At 44.8% G+C, this 21,031-nt stretch overlaps 3 protein-coding genes across 11 annotated transcripts; 2 read left to right on the top strand and 1 right to left on the bottom strand.

Moving 5' to 3' along the window:
* Nucleotides 1-78: 78 nt before the first annotated feature.
* LOC105685568 (single-strand selective monofunctional uracil DNA glycosylase) lies at nt 79-1,779 on the bottom strand. Its single transcript, XM_020852084.2, has 3 exons — nt 534-1,779; nt 307-456; nt 79-220 (listed from the first exon to the last, which is right to left on the bottom strand). The coding sequence occupies exons 1-3, from the start codon at nt 1,227-1,229 to the stop codon at nt 110-112; spliced, it is 957 nt and encodes a 318-aa protein (XP_020707743.1). The 5' UTR covers nt 1,230-1,779; the 3' UTR covers nt 79-109.
* A 38-nt stretch (nt 1,780-1,817) lies between these two features.
* On the top strand, nt 1,818-3,230 carry LOC110116974. Of its 2 annotated transcripts, XR_007277530.1 has the most exons (5): nt 1,818-1,958; nt 2,161-2,378; nt 2,452-2,562; nt 2,631-2,783; nt 2,961-3,230. XR_007277530.1 is itself a non-coding variant. In XM_048652463.1 (4 exons), the coding sequence occupies exons 2-4, from the start codon at nt 2,255-2,257 to the stop codon at nt 2,726-2,728; spliced, it is 333 nt and encodes a 110-aa protein (XP_048508420.1). In that variant the 5' UTR covers nt 1,818-1,958; nt 2,161-2,254; the 3' UTR covers nt 2,729-3,228. The 2 variants fall into 2 exon arrangements, 1 of the variants encoding a protein (XP_048508420.1); XM_048652463.1 differs by having other exon boundaries at nt 2,631-3,228.
* A 7-nt stretch (nt 3,231-3,237) lies between these two features.
* On the top strand, nt 3,238-10,137 carry LOC105685661. 8 transcript variants are annotated; one of them, XM_048652461.1, is made up of 7 exons: nt 4,804-5,129; nt 6,041-6,172; nt 7,134-7,362; nt 7,493-7,510; nt 7,897-8,001; nt 9,728-9,853; nt 9,940-10,137. In XM_048652461.1, exons 3-7 carry the CDS (start codon nt 7,206-7,208, stop codon nt 10,038-10,040), a joined length of 507 nt encoding a protein of 168 aa, XP_048508418.1. In that variant the 5' UTR covers nt 4,804-5,129; nt 6,041-6,172; nt 7,134-7,205; the 3' UTR covers nt 10,041-10,137. The 8 variants fall into 8 exon arrangements, with proteins under 8 accessions (XP_048508415.1, XP_048508416.1, XP_048508414.1 ...); XM_048652455.1 differs by lacking the exon at nt 7,493-7,510 and having other exon boundaries at nt 7,786-8,001; XM_048652458.1 differs by lacking the exons at nt 4,804-5,129; nt 6,041-6,172; nt 7,493-7,510 and adding an exon at nt 3,238-3,262 and having other exon boundaries at nt 7,786-8,001.
* Nucleotides 10,138-21,031: the final 10,894 nt, after the last annotated feature.

Genomic DNA, 21,031 nt, shown 5'->3' with positions numbered 1-21,031 from the left:
GAAAAATTCTAGACAAACTTTCACATCAACTAAACAAATCAATCAGATGTACTGTTGATGATATGGCACCACCAATAATTATACAGTCATCATTCACATAGAACAGCATTCACTTTGTGAAATACCTCAATAAATTTAGTTCTTGTAATCTTTGCGCAGCCTTTTCACTCCAGTTTTCATTTCCCAGAGATCGAGGACTAGGATGTGGAATGCACAATATCTAATGAAAGAAAAACTCTAGTTAGTTTCTCAATCAAGAACATCTGTTAGTAATTTAACAGTATTCTGCATATGCTACGAATTTACCTGTGTAGAGAGTCCAGCAGTTTTCACTACAGTCTGTGCTCTTTTCTCAGCAAATCTACCAACACCAACGACGATATCAACTCTCAAGAGTTTTATTGTTGCGACAAGAGCTTCATCACATATGTAGTGTAAGGTCTTCTGTTCCAAACCCTGTAAAACGATAAATATCAAATCATCACATCTATCCCAAATCCACTGCGCTGAAATATTGCAGAGAACTGTGTTGCCTTTAGTTCAGTAGGTGTAATATTCCGTCCCTTAGCATCCATCAGGGCAATAGGACAGTAGTTTTGCAGATACGAATACTTGAAGAAATTTTCTGGTACTCCGCATAGGTCCCTAAAAAGCTCCCAAAATCTTCGCCCACTAATTTCACTCCTCGTACATGCAAAACCCGTAACTTTTCTGTCTGGCTGTTCTCTAAATGGTTTTTCAACAATCCCCGTAAGATCCAGCCAATCCCTGACCATATTAACTTCACCAAAGGGGATGCCTGTCTGACTCATACCCCAAGGGCCAGGATTCATACCGAGGAACAATATCTTTTTCACTGTCTGGCAGTACTTTCGTACGTACCTTGCGTGAACATCAAATGCATATTCTATGGGGTTGTAAACATACTCAACGGGTAATTGGAACTGTATGCACTTGAGTTTTTCTGTGAGCTCCCATTCAAGCGAGAGTAATTTTTCTGAGATGTTCATGGGTAGGGGTGGAACAGCTGGGATAATGAAAATCCCGCTATCATCAAGGCTTAAATTATCCTCAGCTATGAGTTTTTCAGATGTCTGTAGATTATTAGTGTCACGTTTTATCAGAAGTTCATTTTCGTTTTCGATTTTAATGATTTCCGGAGTTTTTTTTACGCTCAAGTCTAAAGGAAGATCGTTGTATTCTATTTTTGCTTTTTTCGGGGATGTCATCGTGATTCGATAAGTCGTAATTTCAATTATTGTTTAACGCGTCTTCACACATTTAACGAGCCCACGGTGGGCCCTGCCCAAATGCGACTGATAGCTGCCGCCCAGTTTATTGACATTTCAACCGCATTCGTGTATTTGTAAATAGTTGTACGTCATTTTTTTGACACTGACTGTACGCGTCACGTGGATCAGGGTGACAGCCGAGGTTCAGTTCACGTATTCCGGATTTTCGTAGCTACTACGACACCGACAGCGGGGGAATTGTCATTTGAAATTCATTGCGCTTCCTTCCTTGATAAATCAAAGCAAAAACAGAAAGTTCATCATTGAAGATTTTACTTGTAACCATAGCACTTTGGGAGTAGCTTCTTTCAATCAGCGGTGATTAATGCGTACCTTTGATAACTCAATAATTAAAATATGCAATTATTGTCAAAGACAGAGACGCAACGGGTAAATCACCGACCACGTGTTATCCGTGGAGATAATGTTGACATTAATATTATTTGGATTGGTATTCGTCAATCTGACAAATCGACTGAATAGGAAATCGTTTAGGTAATAGAATGTTTTCCATGAACTTACCGTGCGTTTTCATTTATGAACTTTACTAAGGAAGAATTGTCGCTCTCAATTCGGTCGCCATAAGTTCGCCACACTCACATCTGCTGACGGAATGATGGCCGCCATCTCCACACTCGATTCGATAGTTCATCGACCTGGGTGGCGGTAAGTTTTTAAATGAATCTGTTCAGGTGCATCAACTGACCATTCGGATATTCATGTTTATTATCGTGTTGACCAATATTTCTTATCTAGATTATTGCAGTATACACATTGTCATGCATTTATGAGCTCATTCACAGTTTAATCAACACACCCTAGATTTTAAAGTCGTTTAAAACTAATTTGTTGCGTTTGTGACGTTCAGAACCAGAGAGGGGCATTTATCGTGAAAACTCGTCGATAAACGAAGTTTTGACAATATAAGAGGGCGGGTTTGATGGTTTATACTCAGTTCTAAAATGCCTTTGAAAGAAATCATCCTAATCCTTGTCATTGCGGTTGTCTGCACCGCCGAAGAGAATCTTCAGTCAAAAGAAGTTGTCGTCCAAACCTATCGTCAAAAGCGACTCAATAATTTTCTCTGTGAGTTGTTCGCATTCTGCCAATTATTGGTTCAATATTTTTATAATTTTTTCGTACGTCTCCTTGTGTTCAGTCGATATGCTGCTTCAAACTCCTACAATGTGCACAGGGTGTCCTCCTCGTTACTGTGACACCGATCCGGGAATAATTCTCGGATACTGCTGCGGATGTCGGAGAGCTTTCGGTAAGTATTGAATACATTCGATTGAAAGTATTTCAGAATTCCCCACCTTTTCGTATTTTTCTTTTCAGACATCCTGCCGGTCTTCTGTCCTCCGAATATCTTCTGTCCCGCCTACCTGAATAATGTGTGCCATGATTATGAGTACATGCTGCATTGTTGCTGTTGAAAAATTTCGAATCGGATCCGCGAAACTCATGACTAGAATTCTTCGCCAATCGGATGTATGTATATCATGAATCATGTATTGTACGCATATTTAACGCAAACTCATCCCAAAACATGCGGATGATGAATGTTTTCTTGTTCTCCTCGGTCCTAATCCAGACCTTGTTCATACCGCATTACTTGTATACGTATATCGTCGTAGCGGATTACCATATATTTTCGTAATTTCCAAGGTATCAAGCGCATTGCAGATGAAATTGTAATACCTCCAAGCGACAGTCGTATTTTTTTAAGGCTTCGTCGAAGACGACTTACAACATGTCTTTATTATCATACTGACTGTAATACGCAAACTTAAAGATATCGTCAGAACAGATACGTGAAAAAATGCTATAAATACTGATTGTCAGTGAAAATTAATATACAGTCACTTGCCCACCATTTCTGCTATACCTTCGCTCGACTCAAGTACTCCAGAAGTTGAATAATCTCCTGTTTCTCTCCACTTCCAAGTACCAATATTATCATCGGTTATGTAAGTCGATTGATCATCTCATAATTACGTAACAGGATAACGACGAATAATCCTATATATCGTCACAGCGCATCGTACAGGCATACGTGTTTGAACAATAACAGAATGAGAACGATCGAACACTCGACACATGCCTAGAACGTCCATGTTACAAATATACAACAATAACGGACGTATGTAGGGTGTGACACGATGAATGATCGCGATCTATGAGCCAAAGGGCTTGGCCAGGCGTACCTATACCGCGTGATACGTCAGCAAAATCGAACACAATGGCAAAAATTCGCTAAATGCTGTCACCGATCCGACAGCTAAAACTCTAAGTATAATTTCATTTTAGGTATGCCTCTTTTGCCCTTGTGACTTTTTATCTGGGAATGTACAGGAAACTGAGAAAATATACGCCGCAGGATAGATAAGAGTATCTTATAGCCGTTGAATTTTATGTCAACAGTATACCGATGTGGTACGCTAATAATATGCGGGTACTGGTTAGTGGTCAGAAGTCCGCGTTCGTTGTTTCGAGTAACCGGGATGAATTTGCTCAAATCAATTTCCGCCCAAATTTCTATTTTTTATCGCATCTCCTAGAAATGGAAGAAAAGTATTTCGAACAAGGGAGATGCACGCGGTACGCTGAGTCTCAGAAACATAATCGGCCGCGTGGCGCGGCAAGCATGATTCGAAATAGAACAAGGATCTGTTCAGGATCAATACGGCTATGCGTAAAAGGACCCCTCAGATCTCGGTATGTGTTTACCGTACACCCTACGTATGCAGGGGTCTGCGCCGAACGGAAACGTGTTTGTAGCTCCTACTTTCTTCTCACAAACACAACGTTGGTCTCGAATTAATCTGTGCAGATTACGTACCTATTATACAGATGCATACGTTGGTACACAAGGGATGTCGACTGTTCTACAAGGAAACTGGATAAAGCTGTAATTCTTTTCACCTATGTGCGTGTGCAGTGCAGCACAAAGAAATATATGGAAGTTTTTCAACGGCCTCCTCGTGTTGAAGAAATAATTTGAATACAATGAAAAATCGATCTACATAATTACGCAGGTGAAGAACTCAGTAGTAGAGCACCGCATCATTCGTTTCTTTTTCATTAAATACTCGGTCGAAACGACAAGATAACTACAGTGTCGAAATGTAATTGAAAAAAAGAAACGAGGAATCATCCAAAGAAAACGTTGAACACCTTTTTATACGCTCGTACTACCACCACGTGCAGCTGGCGTCCATTGCGGTGAAATCTACGAAGGAAGAACGATAAAAATTCTCCCCGATAATATCCAGCATTGCAGAAATTGGCGAGAAGGTCAGTGCGAAGGGGACCAAGAGTAGTAGCTATAAAAGAAGGAGATAGTTATATACCGTAGATTTCGGTGTTGGGTTTGCCAACGGATCCCTAGGTATTGTACTCTGCGAGTGCCGTGTACACGCATACGTCGTAACTGCTGAGGAGGCCTACCGAGTCTTTTCAGCCCTCGGGAACGTGGCGCAGTCCAGCGTGGTCTGCAGAGCTGGTTAGTCAAACTAACTCACTAACTCGCGTCATTTTTGTGCATCATACAAAGAACTCCTTCGGTCTTTTACAAATATACCTGTAGTAGAAACACTGATCAGAAAATAGACGATTATTATCGCTGAAAAGAGTTTGAGGATCAGCGTCAGTTTGGGTATAATTTCATCGAAAAAATTACAAACTTCCCTATAACGTAGGTAGTTATACAATGCAGTGAATTATGATAATTCGAGAGCTCAATGGGACATGCTAATATTTCCCAGTGAATGATTATTGGTATTTGAAAATTCAGTTGACCTAAGAATCAGGAGTTTGAATGAATTTTTTAATTATGTGAGTATATACCATAACATACGAGTATTTCACGCATATTCTTATACACGATTCTATCGAATGTAGCGATAGATTTTGCGAAGAATAGTTTAAATTCGTAATTGTCACTTGCGAGCGCCACTTTAATTGTGAGACACAAGAATAATATGATGTAATCCTCAAATTGGATAAACTGCGAACTCCTTTTTTCCAGTTAGAATTAACTCCTTAATTATATTCGTGTGTCTTGCAACTTACACCGGGTTCTACTGACTCATTGCCAGTTCCTGCGATACTTCAATTCAAGCGACAACTCATACGATAATGATAATGGACAATCCGACAAACGCGGATGGAAGGAATTTTTTGCGAGTAATTACAACGCTTAAAAAAAATTCGATCAGGGTGACGATTCCCAAACTGTGCCGATCAGTTTTACGATCATCCCTCAATTATTTTATTTTTTTTTTTTTGTCCAGGAATCTTGATTGATATCAAGCATTCCCATCGGAGTCACGGAACATATCGATAAAAATAGAGCCATTGGTCTTTTTGCCGCCGATGTTCTCAATTGGACTAATTCGCTAATTACTCACTCGTACCCGTCTGTTCTAAGACTGTTGATAGCCGGCGATTCAAGTGTCTCTCGTTCTCATTGTTAGTATTCTTCTTCCTACTCGTTTCGTAATCCGCACAAGTTATATTATACTGGCGATAATAAAAACGAAGCGTCGCCATCTTCGACTTAATTCATCCGCAGGTATATCACGCAAAAGTTCCTCCAAGCTTCAAATTTTTATCCAATTTATCTTTATAGCCCAATAATTTTTTGTGTACTCAATTTTTGTACAATATCTTTTTAGAATACGTAGTATAATGAATTGGCCGCATGGTTGACCTTGAAGAATTAATATAATACCTTGCTGCTCTAGTTAACCCACAGAACCGTACGCGCGAAATTAATTTGAGCACGGATGTTCACTGTGCGACGTGCGCATCGATGCAATCCAGTAATCCAGTTCTGTTGTACGAGTTCGATTTCTACAAAAAATTATTGCAGATAGGTACGATAATCAGTTATACTATAAAACGATAAAAATCATCGAATATCACCTCGCGTTGTTATTTATTTTACACAAACGGAGAATTAAAGCAGCGCAATCCACCGGAGCGAATTTCTTTTCGTGCCACGGTTCATTCGTGCATGACTTTTCTTTTTTCACAGATATTATAGCCTCTAGGCACGTTCGGAGGGTACATGTTTCACGAAATAGTCACGTAGCTCGAAACTAAAATATCTCGCATTAGTTTTAATATGCAATTGCTGCAAGTTGAACGGAGACGGTATATCATAGTTATATTTCGCAGACAGGTGAAAAATGTATGCCGAGAGCGTGTAGATTGTCGGCGTAATCAGCGGCTCGGGCTCATTAGCATTGTTGATTCGCGTACGAAGGAACTACAGTTTTGCAGAAAGAATTTCCACGGGTTGACGCTGTTAGTACAAAGCAGGTTTCCTTTTCCACGACCGGAGAAAGCCACGAAAGTTCCGGCGTTTATACGCTTGCGAATTTTTCGCGATATTCCGAAGGCTCCGTAGTCTAATGAAAATAGGACTGTCGCCAACGTGACTATTATCTGCACGGTATGCCTACGGAGATAACGTGAATATACCCGAACATCCTTCATCTGGGCTGCACGAATGACTCGAAGGAATCGTTTTCGGGCGCGTATCGATAACTCGTGTAGGTGCTCGGTCACGTATGTCCGTTATCAGCAGCCCGTAACTTTTTTCAAACTCGTCCCAGAAGTGTATCGTCCTCGATTCTGGGCCACCCTGTATTACTCAAACCCCAGTTTCCTACCGCAGGAGCCGAGAATGAATCAGACCCTTGGAATAGAATGTGGAGAGCGATCGATAGCCAAGCAATAAACGTATACATAGTCATGCACATGCACGACACACGTGCATCGTATCCTGGTATCGGCGTATCTACCGATGATTCGAATGAATTTCCATTTCAGAAGAATCGAGTGAGAGAGTGGTTCGGATGAAGATGCTGCCTTGGAAGGGTTGCGGTTTACCACGAAGTTAGCATGACCTGGGGAAGTTTTGGGGTGTTTCTGGCGATCCTGGGGAGCATCGAAGCAGTGACAGTGGTTGACCATCACCCCGAGGAGGAGTATATCATAGAACATGAAATTCTTTACAAAGATGCCATCGAGGAGGCGAGGAGACTCAAAATATATCCTGGTAATTATCGCTATCTCTCCCGCTCATTTCTCATGCCCCAAAAGTATCGAAGGCTCAATTTTATACGAAGAAATTCCACCGCCGATGAATTTTACACAACTATCTTGTTTCACTTGCCGCATTTGACCAGCGGGAGTGGATGAAAAAGGTAAACTATGGGTAGTATAGGGTAAAATGAGTTTCGCTAGATCATTGATTAACGTGAGTCTGATTTTTTTTTTTTTTTTATTACTCCGCTCATAAAACGTGTGGTAAAAAAATTGAACAGGATATCATCCGTTGTAAATACACTCCCCGATGTGTACACAGAGCGTAGGTATTTACAATTCACCACGATCTAGATTTCAAATATATTCTTATCATGACAAACACGAATAAGAGATAAGCCGAAAACGGATGAGCGATCTCAGAACTCCTGCACAGGCAAGTTTCGACTGAAAAATCGAGATCACGAATGTAAAGAACAAACTTGGAGAACTGACGCGAATCTCCCGATGCCTGAGCAATTTTATCGACGCTGTTTTTCCAACGCAGGGCCGATCCCTGGGTGTAAGGATTGCACGTCGAGTGAGATGACGTATTGCCGCGACGGAGGGGTGCTCAACGATCACTGCTGCTGTGATAACGGACCCGATGACGGTGAGAATTATAGATCCCGATTTTCAACAAACTTATACATTTAACGCTCGCAGAGCTGACTTTTGATTGCTAAAGTCAAGCACGATTACCGCTTATTACGTAATAATTCTTTATGCTCAATGTGAACAATAGTTCCATTTTTCTCATTGCCATTGCCACAAGAAAAGCGTTGCGAATCGTCGATGAAAAACTGTTATTGGAATGACCCATCCAACCGTGAGGTATTATAGAAATTTCAGGTGTTGCAATGTCATCGGTAATGATCAGCTTATGCGCAAAAAATTGATAAATAACAAAAAATGATTTAATCGTTGAAAAAATAATCAATTATTTTTCATACTGGAAAAATGATCCAGAATCATTCGCACGCAGGTGACTCGGACTATCTGCTCCCCTCCTATGTGATGTTCGTGTCTTTCTGTCATTTTTTCCGTTTCATTCGAAGCCTAGATTCGTAGGTTTGTACCACGTCGGAAATAAAGAGTAACATCTTCGTTCTCGGATCAAGAATCTACGAGTGTAGGTAGGCGATCTTATGTATTCTATGTAACTTTACGCCATGCGCCAGATGTCACCGACCAGTGTTGAGCAACCAACTGCCGTTGATGCGGTGCCTTTATCTGTCAGGCAAAGCACATTGCGGAGAGGCGTTTGTGTATGTTTTTCCCTCGCCCGACTGGCCCGTGTTCCTGCGGATCCACAGATACCTGAAAGGAAGGCTTTCGTGTCAAGGGGATTGCCAAAAGATGCCAACGTATACCACGCCGCGTACATTTGCCGCTGCCAGTATACTTCTACTCTACCCGGACGGGGAAGGAATAAATAATTAAGTTTGAGCAGTTGGCACGGGGACTCGATCCGAGTGCGTAGCGATGGCTTAGAACTGCAGAATTTTTTTTACCAAATTCACAGAGGATGATAACGAACAGTTATGACAATATTCATCGACCTTGTTCGAGTCGATTCAACGATGTTTATCGAGAAGTGAAACCCTTGATAACAGTAAATTATTTTTCACGCCTCTCCTCAGTTCTCTTTTACGTAGGATCGATTCCGCTCAAATCCCTCGCTAGGTGCTCGTTTGGGGCAGTCACCTGCCCAGGAAACTATGCTCGATCATCGTGCCGTACGCCTGTAGGCTTCGTCATAGTTTTTCTATACCCGGTGACTCGCGAACGTGCGGATACTGTGAAACCTGCGACTGCGTCACGCCGGATGTGATTACGATATGAACGCCTTCCGTACAATTTATACGTACTTGTAAAAATTCGTCGATCATGACGAATAATAGACGACCCCGTGTTACAACAGGGAAAACCAACGAGCACCCCACGATCTACGCAGCTGGTTATCGTCAGTCGATTCGATTTTGAGCTAGGAACTGTCATTTTCAATTTGTCACCCTTTGAATCGAACAGCTAAAATGTACCCCGAGTACAGGCGTATGGAATTTTTGCGCGGAAAGCCTCGAGTAGACATCGTCGACGAACATTCGATGGCTGCGGTGGTCGACGCTTGGCATAAGCCACGTTCAAATGCTCCGTATCAAATAAAACATATCAGATTTCATCGATTCGCTAAACTTCCCCGCCGTCCGCGCTACGGATTCTGAGATTAAATTTTTGTCACGCCTCAGCTTCTCGGTATACAAAACGGATAAACAAAAGGAGAGGAATTCCTGCCGATTTCAACTGACAATGAATTAATTCAGTCGCGTTATTTCCAGAGGTTTTCAAGTTCATGCCCCACGTCTGCCGTATCGGACCGGAACTTTGCAGAGTTCGTGCGGAAGACTGTGCGGAATATACGCGACTCCGCGAGTGCTGTTGCTACGCGTATCACGCTGAAAAATGTGAGTTTGGAACAAAAGACCCTTGTTCGATATAAAATGGTATACATGCGCCAATCCCACGACTGTCGTCCCGTTTTCTTTTTCAGGGAAGAACAAAGCGAGCGGTTCGAGAGGTATCAACGACAAAATGTCGCGCAGCTTGACCTTGTTGGCCTCAGCAGTAATCGGAAGAGTATTTCTATCCTGATCCCGTAACGAAACGATGTATAAATATCATAAATATCATATACCAAATATTTTGTACCGTGCGCAGTACTGTAATAAATTATTTTTTCATGTGTAAACGCCACTCGGGGCATCGTCGGGAATCGTGGAGAACTCCCCCGCACAAATCCACTCGAGGCTCCCAATTGCTGTCCAGTCGACGCGAGGACTCACGATTTCTATTATGATCGATATGAAATCGCGTAACGCGATACTTCCCCCTCGTTATCACTGATTCCACATATTATCCTCCCGGTGCAACGTGAGACGGATGCCTCGGACTAGCTATTACGATGAAAATATTACGTGCGACCTATTGTCTGCCTCATGTTCGTGCGAGGCGCTCGTTGCGCAGCCTGGACTTCGCATATTACATACGTGTACGGAGAGATGTGTGTCCTATTTATTTAATATACATGAGAATATTTCCGTTGAAAGTTGGGCACAGTTTCATCGAGCAGGAAAGTTGCGACCTCAAGATTGACCCCTGTATAATGCGTTTCTTAAATCCGCACGTCTGGATTCCGGAGACTCCGTTGCAACGGATCGTAACACGCTCTGTCGCGATAAGTGATAAGGTATTACTTGGTGATTATCGATTAATTCCCCGAGAGATCTTCGTCATCGCGCGTCGCGTTCGTTTCTCGCAATCGGTTACAATGCTCCGAACGAATTGGGCCACGCGGATCGGTATACTTTCTACTTGTCGGAACTAACGCGGTTGGCGAATGTCGCGTTGCAAAAATTAAATCTCTCGCTTTTATTTCACAATAATAATCGCGCTCGGTGAGTGAAAATAAGAGAGGAAGTCGCAGCAGCAACGGCATCGGCGGAGTCTACGTGTCGTCGCAAGGTGTAAAAGGCCCGAAGTATCCTAACCAGTTACTCCCGGTAACGGACCGTGTCTTCCGAGGCTGCTGTGATCCACATAAGATATGGTTGAGACGTGGGGACCGAACCTACTTTGCGTAAACCGAAACCAATCGCGCAAACGTAATACGCGGAGCAACGCATTTACACGTTAATGTCCGATCCGAGAAGACTTTTATTCGTGCACACGAAGAGACGTACCGTTGTGCTGCCCGAACATACGGAACAAGATGAATATACGACTAGTTTTCACCCTCGTTTCGATACTTGCCGCCCTTACCGCTGCTGACCCTGTTGGTGATCGTGAGTAACGAGATATTAACTATCGATTCAGAGGTCAAATTTTCATATCCGTGTCGTACAAAGCCGGTATTTATTGTCATCATTGAAACGAGACGTTGACGAGATGAAACGAGATCAGCCCCGTGTTTCTGAATTCGTGCTGCCATTACGAAATGAGCGTGTACCTCAGGATACCCCTTGGAGTTTGTTTGATTTTGGGGTAAAAGGTCAACATTTTTTTAAATCGGGCTTCCCATGCTATTCTTGTGTATTTTGACCTCAGGAATCCAAGTTCACAAATTAAATTGATCTATCTATAAAGTTGATCGAGTTATCGCCAATTTATCACTTTTCGAAGCAGAAAAATTGAGATATCTCGATGGGAAAAATTCCTAGCTCGATTTACTCGACGGATTCGTGTTCCTGAGGTCAAAATGATTTATTTCGTGCTCAAAAACCGATTTTTTTTTGGTTTTTCAAGAGTAATCTCACGTATAATCAGCTCAGGAATCCAAATCTGAAAGCCAGAATCATCTACTCGTGCAAGAGATCGAGTAATCGTCAATTATTCGCTGTTGGGAGCAGACAAATTATGACATGTCGATTGGTTTTAGTCGTACACCCAGTATGATTCGTCGCATGGGTCGAAATATTCGAATTTCTCAATTCAGCAGCAAACCCGAGCTTACAACTGGAGTCTGGTAGCCACGGGCGCGCGGTTTGTTGTGGGGCGTGACCTCTGCTAAGCCCCGAAGGTGACGTCTCACAACAAAGTGCTACCCTGCTGGCTACGCTGACTCCAGCACAGCTCGGGTTTTCTGCTGATTTGAGAAATTCGAATATTTCGACCCATGCGACGAATCAAAGTTGGTCTACGACTAAAACCACTCGATATGTCTTGTAATTTTTCTGCTCCCAACAGCGAATAATTGACGATAACTCGATCGATTGCACGAGCAGATGATTTTAGCTTTCAGATTTGGATTTCGAAGCTTATTATACGTGAGATTACTCTTGAAAAACCAAAAAAAAATTCGACTTTTGAGCAAAAAAAAAATCATCTTTTTAATTGGGTTTAATATGCTTTTCTTACGTATTTTGACCTCAGGAATCCAAATCCGGAAGAAAAATTGATCTATCTATGAAATTGACCGAGTTATCGCCAATTTTCAGCTTTTTTGGGTCAAAAATAAAAAATTGATTTTTTAGTCTATCTTAATGTAATTTGAGCTCAGGAATCCAAATCCGAAAGAGAAATTGATCTATCTCCAAAAATGACCGAGTTATCACCGAATTATCGCATTTTTTGGCATAAATTTGAGGATATCTCGAAGGGAAAAAATCGTAGCTCAATTTGAACAACGGATTCGTGTTCCTGAGGTCAAAATACGTAAGAAAAGTGCCATATGATCAATTTTAAAAAATAAAAATTTTTGGCCAAAATTTGAGATTTTTCCAAGGGGTACCCCTTACGATTTTTTCAAATTTTGACCAAAATTTTTTATTTTTTAAAATTGATCGTATGGCACTTTTCTTATGTATTTTGACCTCAGGAACACGAATCCGTTGTCCAAATTGAGCTACGATTTTTTCCCTTCGAGATATCCTCAAATTTATGCCAAAAAATGCGAAAAAATGGGGATAACTCGGTCATTTTTAAAGATAGATCAATTTTTCTTCCGGATTCGGATTTCTGAGCTCAAATTACATTAAGATAGACTGAAAAATAATTTTTTTATTTTTGACCCCAAAAAGCTGAAAATTGGAGATAACTCGATCAATTTCAAAGATAGATCAATTTTTCTTCCAGATTCGGATTCCTGAGGTCAAAATACATCAGAAAAGCATATTAAACCCAATTAAAAGAATGATTTATTTGTTGCTCAAAAATCGAATTTTTTTTTAGTTCTTTAAGAGTAATCTCACGTATAAACAGCTCAGGAATTCAAATCTGAAAGCCAAAATCATCTGCTCGTGCAATCGATCGAGTAATCGTCAATTATTCGCTGTTGGGAGCAGAAAAATTACAAGACATATCGAGTGGTTTTAGTCGTAGACCCACTTTGATTTGTCGCATGGGTCGAAATATTCGTATTTCTCAATACAGCAGCAAACTCCAGCTTTGCTGGAGTCAGCATAGCCAGCAACGTAGCGTTCTGTTGTGAGACGTCACCTTCGGGGCTGAGCAGAGGTCACGCCCCACAACAAACCGCGCGCCCGTGGCTACCTGACTCCAGTTTTAAGCTCGAGTTTGCTGCTGAATTGAAGAATTCGAATATGTCGTAAATCGTAAATCGTATAAAATTTTTTTTCAATTTTTCTGCTTCGAAAAGAAAAAGTAAAAAATTTAAACGACGATGGAAATGAAATGCGGGGCGCGCGTGCAATGCTTGTAGACGCCAGTAGAATTAAAAAACGTTCGCGCCTCACGCAGGTTTGCCCGTGACACAGAAAGGAGATTCCGGTCGTCTATCCGACGAAGCTGCGGGATCTCCGGATTCAGCGGAGGAGCACGCGGTATCTTCGGAGGATAAAAAAGGCGAGAAGACCAGGCAGACCTATCATAACATCTTTAATGGTAATTTCGGTCATCCCTCGAGTGGACGGTGTCCACCTTGCGACGAGTCGGTCTTCCCGTACTGCGGAGACAGACTCTTTCACGATGCCTGCTGCTGCACCGATCCCTACGAGTTCCCTCTGCCCTACAAATGCCAATACGCCGATTGCGCGTTTCTACATGCGAATTCTTGCAGAGAACATTCGCTCATCTCCGATTGCTGTTGCACCGACGAGTACCGGTCACTCCTGAGAGCAACGGGGAAATCAGGTGAAATCATCGACGAAACTACACATATGAATTTTCCGTAAATTCTTCTTCGTTCATTTTCCGAAAATAAAAATCACGCAATTCGAACGATATCGATTTCATTGCCCTCGGTAATCTCGAGGCACCTTTTGGGACACCGGTTCATCGCCGTCAAAAAGTCAAACTCACCGAATTCATTCGGAGATAGGCTGGCCGTATGCGATTGACAAATTCTTCGACAGATTAACGTGAAAATATGTTTTCGTTATTCCATACTTCTCTCCGCTACCGCTCTCAGGCTTAGATTAAATTAGATTTCGATCGACTTTTGGGAAACGATTCGCTTTTTTCAACTAAATCGTTTAACTTATTTTCCTACTGCATTTCCGGGAAAGAGTTTCGGGTTCTTCGTCGCTGATGCAGCGATTTCGATGTGGCCTGTAACTGAAAATCGGAGCGATCGTTCAATAGATTCTCGACATTTTTCCACCCCTGCTAATAATTCAATCGGCCCGACAGACGTACGCCGTGTAATTTAATAGCGATTGCGAGTAGGCGGTAATTCATAAGATAAAAGCATTCGGGAGACAGTGATGATTACCGCAGTTAGTCTTGACACAAATATCGTGACAGGATGATGAATAATACGGTCACGATAGCGATTTCAAACGATCGATTGTATGCAGCTCGAGAATTTATAATACTTGTGTTATTCGATAAAAGTGTCGAGGTCATTTTCATGATCGATTGAAAAATTCACTCGGTCTTAATTTTTAATCGTCGCGGTTTGACGCAGTATTTAAAAATAATTAATCAGTTTTAACCCACATTTCGTTTCTTCCCAGAATTCTCGCAACGAAAGATACGTCAACTGTATCATTCGGCCTGTATGAGATATAATTGGTTTTTCCTTCCAGACGGTGCATTGGCCAAGAAACCGAAGAGTTAGTTCAATTATTTCGCGAGTTTCAACGGAGATGAGGGAAAGGACTAGAGTGTAGAAAAATCGTTAAAAAAATGGGAGACACCTCTTCTCGCTTCCCGTGTGCGAAGGGTCGTCAAAAGGTGGTACGGCGAATGGTCCCCATTTTTACCTACAATTTGTCGCGCCTCACCTGCGCCACGCTCAAGTTTATTATCATAACAGGAACTCGGGTGGGATCGTCCCTGCTACCGTATTCATTGACCTGCAACGCGTCTACGCAACTGCCGCTCGCGTAGACGTATCACGACGATTACATCGTTGTATGTGGCGTACGTCTATAATTATTTACCCGCTTCCCACCTCAATAAAAAAAAAAAACACAAACAGACAAATTTTATTCGGAAGCCTTTGAAATGTTTTCCTCTGCTCGAAATTCATTTTCCACCAGCCGAAGTTCACCCCGAGCGAACGTTGTGCGCCGTTGGGCCTGGGTGTCGTGCGCTGGTATTTGGGAATAGAGTTCGGTAGGTATACCTAGCAGTAGTGGCTCGTCGTCAAGTTCAATGTCAAGGTGACGCACGTGTAGTCTGGTTCGTTACCGGGTCTTCTCGGTCTTGTTTGTTTCGAGCGACCGAAAGGAGGATCACGCGAGGGATGAGTTACGCGGTAATAACGTCGCACCGCGTTAATTCGAACAATCGAGAAGAACCTTGAGAAGCGCCGGGGACCCCGTTCCCGAAGTCCGGCCTTCTTCTCGGCCTTGACATTGAACGTGGCAGGTAGCGGAACGTGCAAACGAACGAAACGAGAACAAGACGAAGACGAAGAAGGCGAAGAGGAAGGAGTCCAGGAAACGAATCTCGAGCCCGTTGGGGTCTCGAGGGGTCAGACCGCCTCCTCTTTTTCTCTCTCCTTCTCGTTCCTTTCCCGCGCGGAGGAGGAAGGCGTCGCGACGACGCGGGTGGATGGGGAATCTAGGCGACGATGATGCGCCCGACGTCTGGGCTATCTTCGAGGGACCATCGGAATGCGTTGCGGTCCGAGGTCCCACCCGCAGGGTCAGCGGTCTCCATTCCGACCGTTGCGCACGGGGGGAGTTGTCGCCCTGGAACGACCGACACGTGGCACCCCGGGACCTTGACGACCTTGAAACCTAAACAATTCTTTCCTCGCACTCTCGAAGACGTGAGCTTTCTACACGCGTATACGCAGGGACAGAACTTTCCCGGTACACGCGGGTTCGTACCACACCTCTGACAGGGATCTCGGGAGGACGCTTCCGTTGAAGATTAGATAAAACGCAGCAGCGGGGATCCGCGGCGAGAACTGCAACGTACCCGTAAAATGATCCGACCCTTCTTCCAGCGACCGATGCGCAAAAGCGCCGTCTGATGAATTTTCTCGGTTATTTTCGTTCGCCGTAACGACGCGTTTTAAATTCACATAAACTCGGACGAGAAGGTTCAAGGCCTCTGAAATTCCGCAATTAAGCGTGGAAAGGAAAAACAGAGAGCGATCTTCCGCGCGTACCCGCGAACACGCATACCGATCCGCCGTTTCGCGGTATGCATCTACTCGCTTCGGACTTCGTCGTCGGAGAATGCGATCCGCTCCAACAGGTGTACGCGTACGTATGAGATACGACGAAAAGAGAAAAGCGAATTTCGCGACAACGCGTTGCGCAATACCGCGAGTGCATCGGTGGATTCGCCCGGTCGCGCGTGTATCCTCCCAAAAGCGACACGTGCACCTCGACCGAAGGCACGCGCGTTATGTCACGTCTCCGGGGTTTCGCCACGAAGATTTCTAATCCCTACCGCGGGTGGAGGAGTGTTGACCGGTTTTTCGGAGGCGAGAGGGTCTCCGAAGGGAATAGGATTTCCGTGATATTATTCTTCGTCACGTCCAGCTCTTACCGGACGTGGCGACGCGGTTTCGTTTGTCCCGTTGACATCATCTCGGGGAGCCGTTCTTCTCGGTACGCAACCGAGTCACCGTCCGTTAGACAAATGATATACGAAGCCGTAAACAACTGGAATTCCTACACGTGGGGCTGACCCGACGTGGGTAAATAACCGAATACTACGCTTACGCTCTAGGTATACACTACTATAGATGGGAGTTTGAAAGCCAGTTGTGGATCAGGGGCCGCGATTATTTATCGATATTTTATTTTCATTTTTATCCCCGGTGCGGAGGCTCTACTCTTTCCCCGTTAATTTCGTATAAAAAATCGAAAATAACATTCGGTTACACGCGCTGTGCCGAAATTTCTCTTTTTTTTCTCCCCTCTTCATTTTATTTGCCTATTCACCGATACGTTGAATTGGGATTTTATTTTTATTCGTTTTTACGCCACGCGCGCGCGCTCGATCTTTTCGCAATTTGAGGATGTGGCTTCTTTTGGTTGTTTTTAGATTCGAAACACTCGGTATTTCACCTCCGGCTACAGAAATTCATCATTCTACGGGAAGCGAAAAAAAAATTCCCACCATTATCGCTACGTTCGACGAAAAATAGTTGGTAAAATTGTTTCGAATTGTTCCCGGAATTATTATTCGAAACTCTACACGCTGCGGAGGATTCGACGAGTGAACTTATGCGTACAACACATTCGTGGCGGCGAGTGACGGATTCGATAATTTTTCGAATAAAAAAGTGAAAAGGAAAAAAAGGAGCGACGGCGCCGGCGTCTATCGTATCACGGTACATAAATACCCATGAGATCCTAGGAGCGCGTACACCTACGAGGTGTAACGTACGAACACGTGGCGACGAGGAAGCCCCACTTTTTTTCTACACCGTTGACTCAAGGCTGTCGTTAATTAGCTATGCGACTGTAAAATCGCCTATACCTGCGCCGTCGTCGTCGTCGCGTACGTTCGCATTTATCGCGCACAGGTACGCGTGCGTACCTGTCGTATTATCGTAGCGCGGTCCCCGCGGTCGAATCGGCGAACCGGTGTTTCTCCTCGCACATATACCTCTATGCGGAAACTTTCGAAACGCACGCGGTCGTATCGCCATCGCCATCGCCATCGCCATCGCCATCGCCGTATCGCGGATCGTCGAATCGACGATTATTCCGGTGTAACGGGTTTGTCGACGCGATCAATTGAATATCTTCAATTCTACCGACGCGGGAAGCCGAACTTATCCGTTTAGAATCTCGCCATGAATTTTATAACCGTGTCAAGGGTACCCACCGTATATTCGTAATACCCACGACCGAATAAGGGCCAGAAAACATCGATGAATTCCAGATCACTGCGGTGCCGATCCGCGGAGTCCGTCGAAGCCGCTCGTCGTACCGCCGCCTACACCGATATGCAGCGTTCGTTATTAAATAATGAGGAGAGAAAAAAAAAAAACAAAAAAAAAAAAAACGACCATCTAAAAATACGTCTAGACGTATTTTCGCGGCCGAGTAGAGCGTAGAGAGGAGAAGGACGAAGAGTAAAAACTGAAACGAAACAAAGATGTAGCGCGAAGAGCGGCGGGATGACGAAAACTCGCCGTCCACGGATTGCATCGCGTCGTTGCGCTACACACGTGCATTACACTCGCTACGTTACGTTGACGTTTTTTCGTAAACAATTTAAATTATCATTTCGCCCAGACGACCCCTACGAGATCTATTCCGAAATGTGCGCGTGCACGTCGGACGGATGACGCGATCAAATCGCAGGCTAGATAGCCCGAGCACACGGAGGGAAACGTACGCGCGTGCGATATATCTATGGCGTAATATCGGCGATGACGCGATATCAATTGGACGCGCGTGCCCAATAACAATTTCTCCTATTTTCTCGTCTCTTCTCCGGATATCGGTCGATCGGACCAGTATCGAGTATCGGCTACCACCGCGTGTGTCTGAGTGACGAGAAAAATGAGAGTACGGAGTGGACGGAGAGGACGAAGGGGAGAGGAAAAATCGTAACGATAAGTATGAAAAAAAGGGGTCACGGGGCACGGGTGTACGTAGAGCTATCATTTTCTCATTGTTAACGCGAGGGCACCCGACGCACACGCGGACGGATGAATTACGATGCACGCGCTTTGTGGCGATCGTAACGGTGTACGTGCGCAACGACCACGTCCGCGCGTACCCGGTGCTCCACGCGTGTATATCAATTGTAACACGTGCGATAGGCGATAGCGCGAGTGGGCGCTTGCAAAAATAAATACATACCCTCTTCCGCGCCGTCGAAAGTATGCCGAGCGAAACGGTCGTCGGATGACGCGATCCGTCTCCTCGTTGCAGCCGACCACTTTTCATTTCCACCGACCGCGCTTTTCCTCCCGACGATTGGAAGGAACGGAAAACGAAGGAATCCCTCGAATTCACGGTGGAGGACGCACGCCGCGTCGCATCCCGATCGGTGAACTCTTGCAACGTTCCGTCGTTCGCTTTGCACTTTTGTTGCTGCAAAGTTACCAAGGCCTTTCACGATAGTTCAACAACCTTTTGCTACAACTATACGCAGCAGCCCGTGCCCACATCTGTACGCCTATCTACACGCGTACGGTACGTAGGTAGGTTGCCTTACCGAGTCATTTCATACCGTAGATACACGCGACACGATGCGATCGGCGGCTCGAGCGGTCGTGGACCCGGTTCGCTCGACGACGCCTCTATACCACCTATACCTATGTATGCACACGTAGAACTAGGCGCGAGTGGTGTAATCTACTCCGTGCGCTTCTGTCCTCCCGTAAATGTCGTCGTCGTCGTCGTCGTCGTCGTCGTGCAGGAATGCGTCTCTTTGCAGAATCATAGGCAAAGGTGCGGAAACGCGGAGCTGTGCGGTAACCGATCGTCAAATCTGTATGTACGCGAAACGCCGCCGCAGAGATCGGCCGTTGATTCGGCGCTTTTCTTTCGGTGGATTTCAGCGGCTCGGACTCGACGTCCTTGCATTATTATTAGCGAAACTGGTCGCGGAGCGACTGCATTCGCCGATGCCGAATCGACGTTTCCATTGTACCGCACGGTCGGAGCTGGGGATCCCGTCGAATACGAGGCGTCGGATATTGCGTAATCCGGTTTCTTTCGAAGCGTCGATTCGCAAACACCGAACGTCGAAGAATACCGGAGGAATCGATTATTGGCTTCACCTCGTTTTCGGGCGTCGCGTCATCGTCGATCGCGTTTTCCGCGAAGGCGCGGCTGACAATCTTCGATAACGCCGACGATTCCGGGACAAAGGTTCGCAGCAGTTGCAGGGTTGCGCTGCGGGTTCTTTGCATAATGCAGTATCCTCGTTATACCCGTACAAACTCCAGCGGGTGTTTTCTTCCGCTGAAATAGGCGAGGATTACCGTAACAAAGCTCCGGAGATCGCAGACATCTCTTTCGATCTGGAGTGCATCTAAAATACTAAAAAGGTCCGCGCGTTGTACAGAAATTCATGAAAGCGCATAAGAAACGGCGATGTAATCCTATAGGAGGAGAGGACGACGAGAGCGGGAAAACGAATAGCGTTTCAGCGATTCGATTCGCGATGACCGTGCAGGGGAGAAAATTCCTTCGTCGGGGTTTAACGTCCTCCTGGGCAGCGGCGCGCGTATCGTCGTCGTCGTCGTCGTCGTCGTCGTCGTCGATGTGTAAAATCCATGTTTTTTGTCGATTCCGCACGCGTCGTTAAATCGCCGCACGTGGCGGGCCTGTCCAAGGTAAACAGATAAGGCGTTAGAGTCGTTTAAAGGTGAGCCGAATCGCCCGTAAATTTCAATTCGCACGAGCAACGCCGGAGTCACGAGCCACCTAATAGCCGCCCCGCCGTATCGCGCGCCCGACCTGCGCTCCTATCCTCGTCTCGAATAGCCCGTGGGCAAGCGCCCACCTACAAGGTGGCCCGAACCGAGAAGATCGATTTAAAAATCCCACTCACTTTCACGCCGAATCGAAAAATAAAAAGTCCCCCGCGTCAGACATTCCCCTGCGGTTTCGAAACGAGCGTGGAAATTTTATTTCACCGATCCCGCTTCGTCGCTCGACGGCATATCGGCACGATCGGCTCGACGCGGTCGAGGCGACGGATAATTTTCAGCCCGTTTTCCCCGGGAGGTAGTCACCGCGTCGCGGTCC

This window comes from Athalia rosae, chromosome 3, assembly GCF_917208135.1.
Source record: "Athalia rosae chromosome 3, iyAthRosa1.1, whole genome shotgun sequence".
Classification (NCBI taxonomy): domain Eukaryota; kingdom Metazoa; phylum Arthropoda; class Insecta; order Hymenoptera; family Athaliidae; genus Athalia; species Athalia rosae.
This window is presented reverse-complemented; position numbering and strand designations above follow the sequence as displayed.

What these genes read in the sequence shown, in the direction of transcription:
- LOC105685568 (XM_020852084.2), bottom strand. Translation starts at nt 1,229, where the DNA reads ATGACATCCCCGAAAAAAGCAAAAATAGAATACAACGATCTTCCTTTA. An exon ending in TTACACCTACTGAACTAAAG is followed by an intron (nt 457 to 533) that starts GCAACACAGTTC and finishes ATCGTTTTACAG; the next exon opens with GGTTTGGAACAGAAGACCTT. An exon ending in CTGCTGGACTCTCTACACAG is followed by an intron (nt 221 to 306) that starts GTAAATTCGTAG and finishes TTCTTTCATTAG; the next exon opens with ATATTGTGCATTCCACATCC.
- LOC110116974 (XM_048652463.1), top strand. Translation starts at nt 2,255, where the DNA reads ATGCCTTTGAAAGAAATCATCCTAATCCTTGTCATTGCGGTTGTCTGC. An exon ending in GCGACTCAATAATTTTCTCT is followed by an intron (nt 2,379 to 2,451) that starts GTGAGTTGTTCG and finishes CCTTGTGTTCAG; the next exon opens with TCGATATGCTGCTTCAAACT. An exon ending in CGGATGTCGGAGAGCTTTCG is followed by an intron (nt 2,563 to 2,630) that starts GTAAGTATTGAA and finishes TTTTCTTTTCAG; the next exon opens with ACATCCTGCCGGTCTTCTGT.
- LOC105685661 (XM_048652458.1), top strand. Translation starts at nt 7,206, where the DNA reads ATGACCTGGGGAAGTTTTGGGGTGTTTCTGGCGATCCTGGGGAGCATC. An exon ending in GAGACTCAAAATATATCCTG is followed by an intron (nt 7,363 to 7,785) that starts GTAATTATCGCT and finishes ACTCCTGCACAG; the next exon opens with GCAAGTTTCGACTGAAAAAT. An exon ending in CGCGTATCACGCTGAAAAAT is followed by an intron (nt 9,854 to 9,939) that starts GTGAGTTTGGAA and finishes TTTCTTTTTCAG; the next exon opens with GGAAGAACAAAGCGAGCGGT.